At 41.3% G+C, this 18,850-nt stretch overlaps 1 protein-coding gene across 12 annotated transcripts in view; it reads right to left on the reverse strand.

Annotated features, from left to right (window-relative positions):
• BNC2 (basonuclin zinc finger protein 2) overlaps positions 1-18,850 on the reverse strand; it is a 556,774-nt gene that overhangs the window by 299,481 nt on the left and 238,443 nt on the right. For 9 of the 12 annotated variants that reach the window (XM_075594835.1, XM_075594781.1, XM_075594792.1 and 6 more), the window contains one exon: positions 18,568-18,771. The exons of 1 other annotated variant lie outside the window; for it this stretch is intronic. In XM_075594835.1, the coding sequence (XP_075450950.1) occupies positions 18,568-18,771 (204 nt within the window). Of the gene's footprint in view, positions 1-18,567; positions 18,772-18,850 lie in introns of those variants that run through there. 2 more of the 12 variants (XM_075594831.1, XM_075594806.1) reach the window with 2 other exon arrangements.

Raw genomic sequence — 18,850 nt, forward strand, 5'->3', positions numbered from 1 at the left:
GAGTCGATGCTCCTCTTCCGGCCGCGCCACCCCTTTACTCCCTTCCTACCCACCTCCTTTTTTTTTTTTTTTTTTCTTTATTGATTTTGTGTTTGTCAATTTGAATCAATCGTACTATGTGAATTATGTTATTATCTTTATTGCTAGTCTACACAAAACAATCCGGTCGAGTAGGGCCCGAAAAACCGGGATATGTCTCACGAGCTGACATACGGTACTGTCTATAGCGGAGATTAACACTAAAAATGAATGTAATGTATACTGTATTCTGTATCACTTGTTTGGAAAAATGCAATAAAATCTAAGTTACAAAAAAAAAAAAAAAAGAAAAATTGTGAAGCAATCATTACATGGCAATGTACATATCTGTTTTTGCCACCATACACATTTCTTTATAAATTGGTGCGAACGCCAAAGAAACGAATGGAGACAACTTTGGCAATTTACTATAAAGTTAAAACTCATACCAGAGATGTATATAAATAAAAAAACAACAAAGTAGTGGAGAAAAGTAAAAAGTTAAAAAAAACAATTAACGTCTTATCTGATCAAACAAAAAAAATAGTATATTACTGCAATGGGTATATGATTGATGTTCATGAAGAGCTAATCATTTAAAAACTACGTCACAAAATCCAAACACTAGATTGGAGATGATGCTCAGGTTGAAGCACATTTCTGTGAATTGAATTGTAAGCTTTTCTGGTTGGTGTTTCATCTCATTCAGTGTATATTTTTATGGCCTAGTGCTCTAGTTCCCTATTTGTAGATTATTATTATTATTGTTTATTTGTGAAGCACCAGCATATTCCGCAGTGCTGTACAACGGTGGCACCGAGTTATGCATATTAAAAAAACAGTTACATACGGGTGCGGACAAACGTGCACAAACAGATACAAAGAGGTCATGAGGGCCCTGCTCGCGAGAGCTTACAGTCTAGAACAGATGTATTGTATGGATGTTTTCGTGAGAGGATAAGGTAAATATAGGGCTAGCAAGTGGCGCTCGAGATAAGCTATGTGGGGGAAGCAACAACAAATGAAACACAAACTAGTCATACAGAAAAGGCGACTATTCCCCTTTATACAACATATCCTATGTTCTATGCTGAGGAGGGAGAAGTTCACACGATAACGTTATGTATTCGTGACATGTGCCTGATCATGTTGTTGGTACTGCTAAGTACTGTGATAATGTAATATGCGGCACTAAGAAACACCTCTATGTAAACTGCGCATGTTGCACTGTTAGTTTAGCTTCTAATAGGACTAGATCCGTAGTGAACACAGCACTGTGTGTACATCTGTTTAACCTGCCTACAAAGCTCTGCACCCGTTCCCATCTATGTATAATATACCTCCAAAAATATAAATAAATAACCCATCAGAAATACTTTCAGCCTAAAACCAGACTGCTTGTTTTCATTACTTACAAGCTTCCAATTTAAAAGACAAACTAACATTAGATAAGGTGACTCCAAGTGGATGTCCTAGCAGCACAGAGTCAATAAAACAAGGAGGAACGGTTTCATGAATGCACCCATTGTATGCTGTTTCCTCATATCCCGGCTTGCAAATGACAGTCATATGCCACAAGCTGCAGGAGGCATTTCCGCTATGTCAATCGCTCTAACGCAGCACAGCAGGACAGGCGAGTGTGTGTCGTTCACCCCTGGACAGTCTGCAAAAGCACTACACGGCAATGCTTCGGCTGCCCGTGCAGGAATGAAAGTGTTAAGGCACCGGGTGAAGTCTCTATTGCAATCCTTACCCATGGGATTAGGATATCCAGCCTCTCCCCTCCTACCTGATTTCAAATAGATGCTATCAAAGCGCAGAACGTGGCTGCAAAGACAGGTAGAAATCCATGCACACCACTTTCGAGCCGGTTTGTTGTAAGACGTTAATTGGCTTAACTCGCTCTTCACCGTAACGCAGCAGTTTATCTTAGGGGGGAGTAGTTTTTCTTTATCATTTTTAAATGTCAAATATTCCAGTCCCCCTCCCCAAATAACATTTCCACTTATTTGTTTGTTGCGTAAAAATTAGCCAGTTTCTATTTTCTCTGGGTTCGGTTCATTTATAAATTGTATACAGTAGTTACGTTTCTGCCCCTTTAATCTCTTTAAACCAATCATGTTGCCATCATTGGCCAAACAAAACATGAAAGGGGAGAGAGAGTCGGGATGATAGATTTCTGCATATAGAACAGGTTACACACTATGATAAAAGAGATGAGGTGAAACATATTTTGAATCAATTATACTAGTTTGATTTATGTCAATCACCTACAATTAACTTGTAGAACATGCCACCGCAATTAATTCATTATGGAACCAGGACGGACCGTCCCTTTAAAGATGGAAACTGCTCAAGAGCATCTCTATATGTCATAAGAGGGCCCCAAGCATCTTCCAGTCTCTCGAACATCCCCTACGGCCCTGCATCAAGCTAATGAAAAGTACATTGTGCAGTGTGTCTTTCATCAAAACTTGTTCATAAATAGTTGACGCATTCCATGCACCACAAGTGCTATTTTTATTTACTGTACACTGTACGGTGGAGGGGTTTCGTCACTTATTTTTTTAAACCACCATAACGTTTTTAATATCTGGTTATTAGTCAGAGCAGAATACCCAACATCAAACCAAGCAAAATGCTCTACATGCAGAAGCTCATATGTGGCTCAGTGAGTAAAGACACTGACTGGCACTGAGCTTGATGCAGGGGAACATGGTTCAATTCCCGGTGTCTGCTCCTTGTGACCTTGGGCAAGTCACTTTATCTCCCTGTGCCTCAGGCACCAAAAAATAGATTGTAAGCTCCATGGGGGCAGGGACCTGTGCTTGCAAAATGTCTCTGTAAAGCGCTACGTAAAACTAGCAGCGCTATACAAGAACATGCTATTATTATTGTCCCATTATTACATGTGAATCGGGGAACTCTTCCTTAACTCCTCCTGTAACAACGCCCCAAGTCGCAAGCAGATGCACGTGGCACTGAAGTACTCAAAACCAGCGCAAAGGACTTTAATACATTGATGTCTGTTAAAAAAACATTGATGCCTGCTCAGTAAGTTCTTCCCTTAAGGTACAGCTATTACATTTCTGAACAGATTCACATGAGCCAGCAATAGTACAGACGTATGCAGACTTCCTTTCCCCAGCGGCGCGGGCGAAAAAGCAAAAGCCTGGGGCGCGGGGGACAGTGTCTGCTCAATCGCGCTGCAGGGGGGAGGAGGGATGCCAATGCATTTAAATGGGACCCCCTACCTTTGGCGCCATGACCGCCGTGATCCCGTGACTGTGGCAACGCAAACGGTGAAGTTTGCTACATCTGTACTAGTGATAGACTAGGGAACTGCTCTAAAAAAGTCATTTGTGATGTTTCTATTAAAAGAAAGCAACGTTTTGGTGACTGCTGTAACAAGACTTCTATGCGGGGCTCCAGTTATTCTTCACCTATTTGTGGTCTTCCACAGGCCTGTGTAAACTGGGACTGTTGGCTAACCCAGGACAGCTTTAACCCTTTGAGTGGTGTAAGGGCCGCATGCACTCCGATCACGTGGCCACTTCGAAAGTCGGTCTCATGATCGTTCCGTCACTGATGAAGGAAGGGGATGAGTAACCCCCCACGCACCATCTATACGCCATCAGTTCGGATTGTGTCCTGCGCTTAAGAGGCTACAGGACGCAATCTGCCCCAGCAGAATGAGCAGGACGTTTGGACGTAGCTACTACGCCAAGGCGCAGCCAGGGTGACAGACCCCATGACGTAGTAGCTATTTCTTGAGGCGTCCTAAGGGTTAAAATAATATTTAGAATCCCTGTTTTTAATTCGACTAAAATCAAAATGACAAAAAAAATAATAATCAGTGACAGATTGAAGAAACGGCAATAAACAGAAATAAAGACTCTTCAAATATTTGCACCACAAGGATCAACTCTGTTAACTTGTACTTAAAAGTACTGCATCTTACAGGGTACATGGTCATAGTATAGTATGGATCCGCCAACGTTTTGGTAGCTAATTAAAGGGACAAAAGCCACAAAGAAGGCATTTGTAAGGGGGCGTCGCGTGTGGGAGCTTGTGGGAATCTATGCATGGAATGGGGCTGTGGCATCATTCACTAGAGCAGCTGGCAGTCACTCCCACACTGGTCCACGCTGCCTCTCTGTGGCAGTATGCTGCTTACAGTATTCCGTTCTCGCAGGGCAAAGAGCTGTTCGTTCATGTGACAGACGAGCGAGAAAAACGGCGTGACAGTATCTCAGGCATCGAACAGCAGTTTAAAAGAGCAATTCTTGATTTAAATGGAAGGGGGAAAAAACTCTCACATCTTCAGCTGACTGCCTTTTTTTTTTTTTTTTTTTTTTAAACATGCTTCTGAAGTGGGTGAATCCAGTGTCAGGCAGCACACAAAACTAGCCTGCAAGCTATACAGAGCATGGACTTTTGCCTGAAAACAAAACTATATACAGCACTGTGTATACTGCTTAGGGTGACAGTCCCGGTTTTTAGGGCTTAGTCCCAACTTTTTGGGGTGTTTTCTCGTTTTTTCATTCCCGTCGGCCGCTCATAAGTGATTGACACTTGCCGGCTGCTCGTGCGCATGGGCAATCGGCACTTGACGACTGGGCATACACGAACGGCGTTTGCCAGTCACTCATGCGCACGAGCAGCCGGCAAGTGCAGATTGCGCATGCGCATAAGCTACCGGCAAGCGCTCGTTGCTCATGCGCAGTCGGCGCTTAGCATTCCAGCATGCGGCTTCACGAGCGCCACTGCGCATGCGTGACATTTGTCTCAGTTTTTGCCGGGACAAATATAGTCCCCCTAAATCACGCCCCCCAAAAATGTAATTTCGAAATGATAATTAAGTAAGGTTTGCTGCATTCTGTTAGAAGCAGCCCACGGCCCTGGGCTAAAGCCCAGTTAGCTCCTGCCTTAAAGAAGGATTCTCTTGCGGCTCTTATTTTTTTTATTACTATTTCTTTTGTAATAGGTCTGAAGCACGGGGGTCTCCAGCGCTGAACCACGTTCATTTCACCCCCCTGCTTCAGACTTGCTTCCCGAGATACCGTATGGGGTGCCGTTATCTCTCTTAGGAGCCCAGACTGGGTTCCCACTATGGCTGTAAGAAGCCATGATGTCATCCCTTGCGACTTCCTATTGGCCCGCGTGACCAAGGCATTTAAACAGCAGATAGATACCAGCACCCGTACAGAGGTCTGTGTCTCGGGAAGCAGGGGGTCTCCGGAGCTGAAATTAACACGTTTCAGCTCCGGAGACTCCCCGCTTTAATCCAATTTTTTTTAAAAGAGCCACGCTGACTGCTGCTTTTAAAATGGCACAGAGCTGAACCTTTAACATGTGGTGCAATTCTCGAGAATGACTTACCTTGTTGTGCTCTGAATAAATTCTTTGCTATAATTTCAGCTCTTTGCGGCTGTTTATGAAATGGCTGACAATGCAAAGAAGTAATAGCTCGACCATTTATTGATTAAATAGGCCTTTTGCTAGTGAGACGGAATGATTTAGAAAAATAGAAATAGAATAGTGAATATTTGTCACTGTGCTCTGAAAGGATAGCACATTCCAATGGAGACAGCTGCCCTGGGCGTGTGGAGAGGTAACTTCTACATGAAATGAATACCTTACCAAGAGAGGGGACTGTTAGCTGGTGCTGTACTGGTCAACAAAAGGCACATTTTTCATTCACATGTGATTGAATCACTGACGTTTGGGGTTAAACCCCTCTCTTTTGATTTTTAACCCATTTACGCTAACTATATATGTAACGCATAACCAATTCATGTTGGATTTTTTCAGGGTCTGAAATGTAGACTACAGTCTGCGCGGCTGATTTTCTTGCGTACGCTCTCAAAAAGCTACCTCTAGATCAGGGGTGCGCAAACTGGGGGGTGCGATATTCTCTGCAGGGGGCGCTTGGGTTACAGAGGCCCAGCGCTCTTCCCAAAGACATTTCAATTAAATGCCGGGGGAGCGGCGAAGGCCTCTGTAACGTCTCCTTGCCTTGGCTCAGGTGGAGTGTGATGACGCGTCGCCATGGCAACGGGGTGTCAAATGAAGCCGTGGGGTCACGTGAGATTGTATGACGTCAGACCCCCGCAGCCAAGGTAAGGAGGGTGAGCACAAGAAGGGGGGGGGGGGGAAAGCCGGCAGGGGGGCGCAGGGCGAAAAAGATTGCGCACTCCTGCTTCTAGATTATAGAAGAAAAAACGGACTACATAAATTTATTAATTCTATTAGTTTCTTGATATTAGAAAAAAAAGTGGTTATTGTACAAATCCTATTTAAATATTTAAGTCAGTGCTGGAGGACATGGAATACAGTGCAAAGCTGCTTTCATGTATGTAAATCAGAGGCGGTGTTCGACTATTTTTTTTTTTTCAAGGTTCAAATTTCTTGGTCGAGGTTTTAGTCAGGCTCCAGACTCCAGAGACACATTTTTCACACCGCAAGTATCTAACAAACGCATATAGTGCTGTGCACTGACGGGGACTCACCCTTAGGGTGGCAGAGGGTGCCAATTTCCACTGATGGCAGACAGGTCTGGCTCTTCAGAGCAGGTATGTTGGGAAGCCAGGTCGCTTTCTTCCTCTCCCAGCACCAAAACCATCCCTGCTGGCAGGCACCTCACACCTTGCCCGTAACCAAGACCAAAAGAAATCGCTACGCCCGCTGTGTCAAGACGTCGCCTGCAGCCTTAAACTTGCACCGCCCCATGTGACCTCCCTCACCTGTCAGCGTGCCAATGATCTGCCATTTAACACAAAAGGGGGCAAGGGGGGGGGCGGGCTACAGGCAACGTCATAAACCCAACACGTCACAACTCGGGAGGCTGCAGACGCTCACCGCAGTACCTGAGAAGAACTACGTGAAATCACTCCGACCAATCCAAAAAGACCTCGCGCTGTGAGAGGGAGACTGCAAGGGCGCCAAACCCCAAAATATTGTGTGGCCCATTTAAAAGCATCGGCTGTTCCGGATTTGACACGCGATCAACTTATTGGCCCCTGATGTAAACCTTACTACGATGCTTTAATACTAGTAGATTTGTTTATTTTTGCTTTTATTTTAATGTGCTGAGAAATGAAGCCAGTCAGTGAAAGGGTTAAAGACTTCACAAAGTTTGCATGTTTGCATCTGCTACTTTAAAATGTACGTGTGTGTGTGTGTGTGTGTGTGTGTATGTGTGTGTGTCAGCTTTCACTGGAAGAAATGCAGGGGACGGGAATACGAGATTTATCCCTTGTTAGGTTAAATAAAAGAAGAACAAGACGCGGCGAGTGCTCATATGAAGCACTTCACCAAAAGCTTTTGATTGCTCGGGCCGCAGTTGACGCCAGGCTTGTATCGTGTCGGACAAGCTGTTCTCCTGCAATCAGCCTCACGGTGTCACAGTGACCTGGCGCTCCGGCCTTGGCAGTCCTGCCTCCGCTGTAGCCTACAGGCATTCGCCCTACAAACTTCTCGGAGATGCCTTGACCAGCATCTAATTGGTCAGGGAGGGTTCAAGTTGGCTCCTTAAACCTGACAGACAAGAGGGGGGCGCTCGGTCTGCTGTCCCGAATACAGACTCAGGCACTGCATTAATCTGCATCCCTTCCCACTCTAAAAAATGTGTACATAACCGGTGGGGGGGAGGGGGGGAAGAATATAGTTAGAAGGAGAATCCTTACTGGAGATGAGGACATGATTAAACAATTCATTAGTGTGCCTGACTTCCCTTGAAAGATTCAATCGTCCTGAAAGTAAACATGTTACTTATTGTACTTATCATGTGAAACTAATTCATGGGGTTTCCATTTCTTCAGGCACTCTGAATCTCTATCAGATACTTATATTGATATGTATCTGTTTGTCTAATTTTGGTATCGTAGTTACTTAACAAAAAAAAAAGAAAATAAATACAATTCATTACCTGTGCATTTGAGGATTGACAAGCAATCTAGGCACCAAAGAAGGTTACATAAAGATCTAAATAAACAAATTCTGCAACTCATAATGATGGTACCAGTATGATGTCACATGTATGTGTGTGTATATATATATATATAGAGCGAGAGAGAGAGAGAGAGAAAGAGAGAGAGAGAAAGAGAGAGAGAGAGAGAGAGAGAGAGAGAGAGAGAGAGAGAGAGAGAGAGAGAGAGAGAGAGAGAGAGAGAGAGAGAGAGAGAGAGAGAGAGAGCTAAGAATGTCTGCAACGCCAGGAATCCTCAAAGAGATTAGCAAGGAGGGGAGGAGATAGAGAGACATAAAGGAGGGGAGAGGGGACAGAGAGAGAGAGACAGCAAGCAGAGGAGGATATAGTGAGGGACAGCAAAGCGAGTAGGAGTTAGATGAATGATGAGAAGGAGGGAATGGAGCAGTGTGCACATGGGGAGGCAGAGTGAAAAGAGAGGGGAGGAGAGGAGATACAGCAAGGTGAGTAGGAGGAGGAAACAGAGAGACAGCAAAGAGAGGAGACAGATGAGATAAGTAGGAGGGAGTATAGTACACAGTGAGGAGCAGACACAGTAAGGCAGGGAGTGCAAAGAGAGGGGAAGGGAGTGCAAAGAGAGGGGAAGGGAGTGCAAAGAGGGGAAGGGCATGATGGAGGAGAGAGTAAGGTGGGAAAGAGAGGACAAGAGACAGCAAGGCATTACAGGGAGGAGGGGTGAAAACAAAGAGTAATGTTTAATTAATAACTTTTAAGATCTGCTAGGTCAGTGTATGTTATGCCGGGCACAGCTGGTTTGTAAAATTTCTCTAAAGCATTGGCTACTAGGGAAGCATTTGTTTAACTAAAATATACTAATACTTTTCTGAGCTTCTTTTTTTTTTTAAGATGCCCAATACCTGCATTTAATCGATTAAAACATATCACTGCCATTGGATCGCTGGTTTAAGGAGGGATTGCCCCTACAAAGGCACAGTAATGTGAACAGTAGACAAGAGATGTGTGTGTGTGTGTGTGGGGGGGGGGGGGGCGCGGGGGGGAGCGGATATTGTGTTTTTCTGTAATGCTGACAAATGTACATTCACACACTAAACTTTAACTACAGAGAGGCATCTATTCATAAACTATTAAAGCCATACAAGCCTTAAACAAGCTGGGGAAACTTCCAGTCAAAAACTATAAAGTCATTAAGGAAAACCAAGAGGATAATGAACAGAACTGACAAAACTGTTTAAATTGGATGCTTTAGATAGCTAGTTTACTTTTAAAGGAAGTGGTGGTAACATAACGCCTTTATGACAGGTCCTTGTAAAATTGGTGACATGGTATGATGTTGGTCTTAACCCTTTTGTTGACTGAAACGCTATGAATGCCTTAATAACCAAAAAGGCGGCAGCACAGATTAGCATGTTTATGCCGGATGCATGGGAAAAAATGACGCTAATGTTGATAAACCTACCAACTTGACTGACAGGAAAGGCTGGATTGTTTATTGAAATATGTGTGGCCAACAACTCATGTTTCAGGGACTAAAGGGACTACATTGTTTGTAGACATATCACGCCTATGAGACGGTCGCACTCTCTACTGCCAAAAGGCCTAGCAATGCAAGGAGAAAGGGTTCAACCTCACGTTAAATAAGTGATGGTGGATAATGAAATAGATAGATAGATAGATATATAGATATATAGATAGATAGATAGATAGATAGATAGATAGATAGATAGATAGATACAGCTCAACGCCCTTATAACGCTGTGCTTGGGGTCCAAAGAATCATATCGCGTTATAAGCGGATCGCGTTAGAAATAATGTGCAATTGTATGCATTGTACAATAAAGTGTTTAAGATACCAATAATCGTGTTGTAAATAAGAAAATTGGGAGCCACGCTTGCATTGCGTTATAAGCGGATTTGCGTTGTAACGGATCGCGCTACAACGGGTTTAGCTGTAGATAGACACTATATTGACACTATATTGGCACAATATTGTCAGCTAATTCAGCTGCATAACTATTGATATTCTTCCCCCTTCGGATCACATATAAATATATATAATGCATACTGTACATACCAATAAAGAAACAAACATATCTCACACTATAAACAGAGTAATCACATCTATAAGATGCAGCCACGTTTCCATAAAAACTGAGGTTTCATATTTATGAAAAAAACATGATATATATGTACAGTACATAGTACAACTTAAAAGTATTATGCAGAAAGGTGCCTTCCTCTGAACAGTCCAAATTTAACAGAGAAAGACATGAATCAGATGGATGACTATCGTCATTGATTTTCTATGCAGATAACGGTCTATGAAACACACTGTACAACAACTTATTTTCACATCTCATGGCCGAGGTAATAACATTTAAGCCAGGCACGTGTATAACAAGTAAGTGAATGCACTGTGCCTATGTTAGAAATAACACACAGCAACAACAACAAAAAGAAGCCCAAGTAACTGCAAGCAGAAAACGTGCTGTTATTGTTACCCAGCGATCTGTGCTGCGGACAAGGTTTGTACATCCTTTCCATGATCAGAGCTTCTAGTAGAGCCCAGCTGGTGCAAGAATCTAGCTTCTGTATGTGAGAACACTCTGGTTAGGTTCACACAGAAACCTGTATTTAGAGAGAACGTAACCCCTTCAGCACCTACGGTAGCATCATGCAAAGCTCTTGAGTCGCCAAAATGGGTTAATACTATTTAACCGAATACCAGAGCATGACACTAAATAGAAAGTAGTAGAAAGGCAGCAGGCACTTGCACTTTTTCAAACATGCCCCCTCCGGCATGGAAGGAGTTAATGCTATTTATTTCAAGAGGCTATTCACTGAAAGCCAGCAAAGGAAAAATAAAAAATAAATACAAAGGTCTGAACCAGTATTCTTGAACCAGCGTGGGTTTAGCATTGGAAGGGTTTAGCACTGGAGGGAACGGCAAAACACCCCAAAGCAGCTTCACCTCTTTGCTACCAGCTGCTCTAGGACCGATGGGCTTTTCAAGAGAAGCCAGAACAAGCAATGAAACTGCAGGACAAATCGTGTGAGGAGACAGCATGCAAATGTACTTTCAGTATATTCCACCTCTAAAGGGGTAGGTGCTATTGCAAGTTCTTGTTTGACCGAGGCCACAAGATAAAGAAAGAATAAAGCTAAAGCAAATGTGTTATACAGTATCAAATGTGCATATACAGTACAAGCTTTGTCATTTAGCCGCCATCTGCCAAAAACGCCAGTAGTAGACGCATAGGGTATTTCAACAGCAATTCAATGAGATCTACAAATGTTATCAACATACTGAATGAAACCTGCTGTATGACCATGGGATGTTATGCTACGATCTAAGTGTGATGGTACGAGGGAGTACCAACCCACACGCACTGCTTTTCCAAAGAATGTGGGATTTCATTCAAATGACATGCAACCTCCTAATCTGACCTATAACAAATACTGCACACGGGCACAACTTTTCTAATAGTATTTCAGCCAATGGTTTCTTGCCCCAGCATGGTAATTAATGTATTTACATAGCTGATGGGAGAGTTTGGTAAAGTCTCCCAGCATACCTAATAATTGTACATTTCATCATTTTCATAGGAGTGCTTTTTGAGGCGTGACCTTACATGGACAAGCAACATAACATAATTCCAACACATCCTTCTTAATTCCTCTCTTTCTTTTTTAATTCTGCATACTGTACAATTATGTTGAATTGCTTCTATTAAAAAAAAAAATATTCACTCAAACATGTTACAGGAAACCTGCAAATCATATGTAGCTCAATATCATTAACTCTATCACATTACATAGTTACATTTCGTTCTATGGCTGGTGACAGCAAAAGGAAATGAAGATTGTAAACCCATAGGGACAGGAATTAACCCCACCTCTGTTGATCAGCGATGTATACTGCAGCCTACACTGGAATAGTCTGTAATCAAACCCCCCTACTGTATATATCAAAGCCTCTCGCTGCAAAAACTGAAGCAAGAAAATAGCACCAGATTTATCACTGATATTAAATTGCATTGTTCCAATGGGATTTTGATCTTTCATAATCCTGGTGTTGCTTTTTGTGCCACTGTTTGACACACTATTGCAGCTGCGAGACTTTGAGACATATCCCCGTTAGGCCCACGGTCACTAAAGCATGACACAAAAAATTTAAATGGTGTTACCATTTATTTATAAGCTCTATCGCCAGCAGAAGAGCACTGAGAAGGGACCTTTTACTGCAGGGATATTTCAGCATTATTTTGAATACAGTGTATGCAAATGACTTCCTATTCGCTAAACTCCAATACCGATATCAGATTGCCAGCAAAAAACCTTGGCAATATTTACTGACTACCCCAGTCTGGCGTTGGGCCTATCTTGCATGTATGTAATTGCCACTATAAACAGTCAAAATAAGACTAGACAGCCTACAACAGGTGGTACAAATACTTAATACTGCCATTGTGGAATATACTAATATACTAACCCCTTAGAAGCCCGAGTGGCCAGCAAGTCATGGAAATCCTATTACATCAACCCTATGATGAAAAAAGTGTCATATCTCCCAGTCCTCCACAATCATATCTCTAGCCCTGATTTCAATAACGTATCGCTTATTTGTATTGATTGCGCTATTTAACGCACGGTTAATGCATTTTTCTGGTAAGCATATGAACTACATATCACAACTCGATCTTTACTGAATACAGAGGAAATTACAAATAACACTCCAATTTTAAATAATGCCACATTTTTATGCTGTAGCGACCTTTAGTGAATCTAGCCCACAAGAGTACTAAAAACAAATCAATGTGTATTTAAACATTGGGGCCCAGCTCTATGCACCACCACTATTTACACACTATTTATGCCATAAACGGGAGAACATCTGCAAGAAGAAAAAGAACGGCGAGTGTGTAAATAACCAAGTTGGGGTGATTTGAATTGTAAATCAAAAAGGAGTGGCAACAGTTACATGAGACATGAATCGAAACGTGAATGAAACGGAGCTACACTTTGGTGCTATTTCACAGAGGACCGATCATCTAACAACAAAAAGATAAAAATAAAGAAGAGAATGAAAGAGTTGCAGCCGTCAGAAACATGCGAAAACAGGCTGTGTCTTTTTATTCATTGCTGAAGGTTTTTGTTTTTTTGTTCTTGATCTGTATTATATATCCCACAGAAGCTTATGATGTCTCTGGTGATAACTAACACGTTGGCTTAATGAGGGAATCGAATGCATTGGAAGACCAAACAAACAAACAAAAAGTCCCTGCTATTAATATCAGCCTGACGTTAAATAACGATACCGGGTGTTTGTCAGAATGGACGGGCTTGCACTATTTAATTCTATTGCTCATTTTTGGCTTCCCCCTGCGGTCGGGCGAGTTCGCGTTGGCTATGGAGAGATGCAGAGAAGGACTGTTCGCTCCAGACCTTGTTCGCTTGAGATTGCAGAGCTTCCCCACGTGCATAAGTATCTTTTCTTCTGCGTTTGGAGGGAGGTTTCTTATATGCCCACCTCACGCCTCCTTTCCCCCTACACCATCGCAGCCTTTATTAACCCCTTGCTCGCTAAATGCACCTGCCCTGTGCCAAAGAGACCCCCCTGGGCGGCGAAAAGGGTTTCATTTAAACCCCCTCCGTACCAGGGGGTTAAATGAACGTATTGCATTGCATGACCCGCTGGCAATCAACTGTGTTAAATAATTACTGTGTTGATAATTTATGGGAGTTGCTGATCCATTCCAGAAATTCAGTGGGTTTATTTTACTATCTTTTTTTCTTTTTGGCAATTAGAGGTAGGTAGTGCGTCCTTGATACTTGTTAAAAAGCACATTCTTATTCATTTTTCCCCCAATTACTCGTGCCCTTTTTTTTTTTAATGAGCATCGTTGATTTCTTTCTTATGTTGCAGTATACATATAGTATAGACTGGGATGGGGTATAATGTGCCTGCTGTTTTCTCATACAGTATACTGTAAGAAGTAACGTTTTTGCTGCATACAGTACGTATATAAATATATACAGTATACATATAGCTTAAGAAATAAAAGGATAATGCAAAAGAATTTCACGTACACTGTTTTTTTTTTCATAAAAACATTATTGCGGGAGATTTCACCTATGGGTTAACCCTTTAACTGCCAGACGCAATACATTGCTAGCCGTATTTAGGCAGCGATCCGTCTTTTATGGGACAGGAAGAAAAAAAAAACGGAACAAAAACATGCACTCTTTTGTATTCCCTTGTTTTTTTGTTTTGTTTTTTTCTGTTTCAGTTTTTTTCAGTTTTTTTCTTATAAATCCTCAAATCAAAATGATGTCTTTCACAAAAAAAAACATTTCTATAAAACAGAAAGGCAGCCCTAATTGATCTGAGTTAGCAGCCTAACAGATAACAGTTAATATATATATTTTTTCAGCAATGAAAAAAACCCAGCAATAATTGCAACAACAAAAACACCCCAAAATGCTTTCAAACAGAAATATGTAATTTAAAATGCAATATATATATATATGACTACTATATTAGGGTAATCGGAAGACATCATTTAAAAATACAAACGACATTCCTTCATTGAAAAAACAAACAATGCAATAAATATTTTCAGAAACAATTCAAAACGAAACTTTCTGTGTTGGTTTCTCGTTGCTTTCTCCTTCTAATCCCCCACATTCACATCCCAGATCTGGTTCCTGCTGTTCCAAATCCCCCCTTTGCCCAGACATATTTCTGCCAGATGAAGGTGGAGGGGGGTTAGGTTAGGGTGACCAGAGCTGGGTCACTGAAGGACATGCAGGAGTTTCTGGTCATTCTCCACTTGTCATCGATCACAGTGACCCAGAATAACTCCCTTCAAACAAAGTTCACAAAAAATGCCCTTTTAGGTTATCAGGTATTTTTGTGCTGAAAAATGTGTCTGTGGAATAAGCTGAAGGTATTCATTGCTCACAACATGCAAGGGGGGAAAGGATAAAATAATGGTGTGCTGTTAACATCATGTGCAAATGCTATATTTTTTGTTTTAAGTACAATTGTATTCAGTTTATGGAGTTAAACTTAAAACACACCCCAAAAGATCAGCCCAACATGCAGTTGCTTGCCAAATGATACCATGCTCAAAAACGATTAGTTAATAACTTTGAGCGATTGAATCTGGATTTTATAACAATACAGGAAATGGTACAGGAAAGGTAGAGGGACCAGACTTAATTCCAAAAACTAAAGATTGTGAAACAAAACCAGAAAGCACAAGCTGAGATTGACTTGCTTGTCACTTTCCATCTATCAGGGTCTTTACAGTATCTGCTGAGAAGAGGATTTCATTATGTTTAACCAAATCACATTTGTGGCACTACTATTTGTTTTGTATTGTTATTTATTCAACCTCTGTGATGATACTGCAGACTTTTGAATGCTAAAAATACTTATTTAGGAGACTTCATAAAAACCCAGTTAGTTTACAGCTAGGTGCGCATTTTATCAGTATAAATGCTACAGAAATGTCTTAGCCTTACGCCTTGTTAGCAGCACGAAATGAAACTACACGAAGTAGCATTTACATTTAGTTTTTTTTTTGTTCCTTTAAACCGTCAGTTGTGTTTATTAAGAACTCAAACTGGTTAGTTAATTACAGTATCTATTTATACTGGGACAATTAATCACACCAGTCTTTTTCTTTGAAAGCTCTAAATTCCTATGCATCCCACTCATTTGTCTGTCTTGACATTTGAATTCGGGAGGCTGCACCTGATGGAATGCAGATAACCGTTTCAGTCCCATTGTTGGAAAACGCAACCGTTCCTATCGCTCCTCTAGATTAAGAAAATAAAAAGAAAGCACAGCCAGTGTGTACATTAATGTCATCCTTTTCACACCTTCCAAACCCAATTTCTGACAACGTTCAAATAAAATACAAAGTTGTTGCTTTAAACATTTTCTTCCAATATTCTTATAGATTTAACATTACCACAGTATCTTTACAACTACATTTCTTTCTTTTTTTTTTGTGTGTGTGTGTTCATGCCTTTGGTTTATTCCAATTTTTCCTGCATCTTTACACACAAAAAAAGCTTTGGCTACAAATTCTTCACATGTCCAGCATTCGTTAGTTTACCAAATCTTTGTTTGCTGCCAAAACGCTAACACAAGTAACCAATTATTAAACCCATGACACAAGTGGTCCGAATACTCTCAGCTTTATCATCTCCAAGACCGGAACTCATTCTGGATGACTTCCCTCCCCTACCACAGTCCTTAATTTATCTGTTTGTTTACGTTAGCCATTTTCGAGCATTGCTGAGATTGCTTTGGGTCTAAATTTATTTCTCTGGGTTTTTAATGCCAAGCAGGCAATCGTTCACGCTGTCCTTGTGGTTCAATAGCCATTTATCAATTGATCATTATTTGGATTCCCTTATGTTAACTCTTCTGCGGGAGGAAATTCTTCATCAAAGGAAACTCCGATGAAACGGAACTGGTACCCTCAAATGAATAATAATAATAATAATAATAATATTAATAGGGGGGGGGAAATAATAAACTCATTCCTTAGTGCAAAATAATGATGCCCTGTCTGAAACATACTTTAGTTTGTACAGTTCAGTGAAGCTCGTGGTTACGTTTGCAAGAGCTTTAAGCATTGTTTTTTTTTCTATCCGTGTTCATTGAGGTCGTTCCGTTAACTAAGCACCGTACACAATAGACAAGGGTAAGAAATCATATCAAAACTATACAAAAAGAGTTTTCTTATATGCAACGCTTAGAATGCCTGTTAAGAGGTCACAGTTTGTCACTGCTTGTCCTACAGATCATGCAGACATGTTTATATATTTTGATGCTCTTTTTTAGGTTAAGCGTCTGTTACTTTCAAGGATTGGGGGGGGGAGCAAATTAAGTATTGAAGTTGCTTTTCAGGTTGATGTTCGTTAAGAGATTCATATCAGCTTACAGTATTATCAGTAGTAATCAGGGTCCCTCTACAGGAGATACCAAAATATGCCTTGTTAAAAAATGCTTTCATCAAGTCTGGGGCTTTAAACGACTACCCTACAATACTTAGTGTAGTTCTCTCATTGCTATATATATTATATATATAAATATATCTTATATTACTCACATATTTTTAATAACGACTTTTCATGACAAATATTTTTCTGGGTCCGCTCTTCCTAAAAACCCACAGACACTCACATATATTAGAAACAACAAAAAGAAAAGAAATACTAAAATTTACACACAAAAAAGAAAAATACAATTTTTCCCCAAGATCACCATTGTGCGAATTGGCGAACAAATGTAATCAAGTATCTGTTTATTTCCACAAGTAAACAACTACTCTGAAAGGGATGGGACCAGGTGAATCAAATAAATAAGCATAAATATATATATTTAATTTATTTTTAAAATCTGGTTTTAACTTTCCTCCCTGCTTGACTGTCGGACAAGATGGAAAGTTTGCTTTAGTCCATTTTTTTTTTTTTTAACATTTTTGTTTCACCCAGGAGGTTGTGCAAGAGAAGATGCAGACGGCAGGACATGTATCACCAAGTGCATGGTACAGAGACACCGGCTTGTGTGATTAATTATCAGTTACTGGCCTCGCAATAACATTTCAGCTTTCCCCGTCAAAAGCAGCATACCAAGCTGCCTTAAAGGCGGCCCCCCAGTGCAGGAAAAGCTCTGGGGAGAACGCCACGAAACAGTGTGAGTGTGTGTGAGAAGAAGGTGTGGGGGGGAGAAACAAGTGTCTATCTGTGTATGTGTTAAAGAATGTGAAAGACAGAGAGTGAGGGCTAAAAAAAGGTGAAAAGAAGTAAGCAGTAGAAAACAAACAAAAAAAAAAGCACAAGTGAGAAGAAAAATGGGGGGGGGGGGGAGGAGAAAATCTGAACTGAGTTAGTTGTCAGTCGTACACTTTGTGCCGTGAGCAGTTTAAACAACGCTACATACAGTTCAGCCCATCTGAGAACTGGAGAGAGTTGTTCTCTACCACATGAAGTCAATTAAAATACTGAGAGAGGGGCCCCTCAAATTTCTATCACTGCGAAATCTGGGAGGGGAAGAAGGAACGAGTGGATGTGGTTTTAATACCACTTCTGATTACTTTCGCAGAAAAAGGATGCTACGGGCTAATTATTTTTTCGCATTTCCCCGAAATTGCGCATGGTCCTTTTCACGTCGCTTGATCTGAACGACATTTGGAGAATGGTGATTTTAAGCAAATGCTTTCTGAAGGTGATTCTTGCTTTGCAAGTCCTTCCATTTAAAAAATAAATAAATACACAGAATACCAATGACTGAAAGGGACCCATCAAGTACTGAAAAGTACAGAAGAAAAGTACCTACAGTAAAACCACTGCCAGTGACACTGGTTTGACAGGTGACAGCCTAGCAACAAACAGAAACGGAAAATAATAATTACAAAAAAAAAAAAAAGCAATGATCGGCACTAACAGGAAAAACACAAAAACAAAGAAAAAGAAAATAAACTGAAGTGCAAACGCACAATCTGTCTTAAAAAAAGAAAAGAAAAAAAAACAGAACAATCACAATCAGGATGCTAGTAAAGGAAAAGGTTTGCACTCACCTGTTGCGACATTCTGAAGAGGAGGTTCGCATCACAGTTCTGCCATGCCCCCATGTACCCGGGCTCGCTTGCCGGCGTTCTCGTTCCGAACTGCATGGGGCTGTCAGGGCACGAGTCTCTGAAAGCCCGGTCTCTCGCCCTCCTCTCTCGCTGTCTGTCTCTCTGTGTGTCTCTTTCTCTCACATCCACTTCTGCCTCTTCTGACTGAAAAGTGAAGGTGGATTTTTGAGCCTCTTGGCATTCAGTAGCACAAGTGTGAAGTAGTTACAGAGCTGCATGTAGG

This window comes from Ascaphus truei, chromosome 1, assembly GCF_040206685.1.
Source record: "Ascaphus truei isolate aAscTru1 chromosome 1, aAscTru1.hap1, whole genome shotgun sequence".
In the NCBI taxonomy this organism is placed as follows: domain Eukaryota; kingdom Metazoa; phylum Chordata; class Amphibia; order Anura; family Ascaphidae; genus Ascaphus; species Ascaphus truei.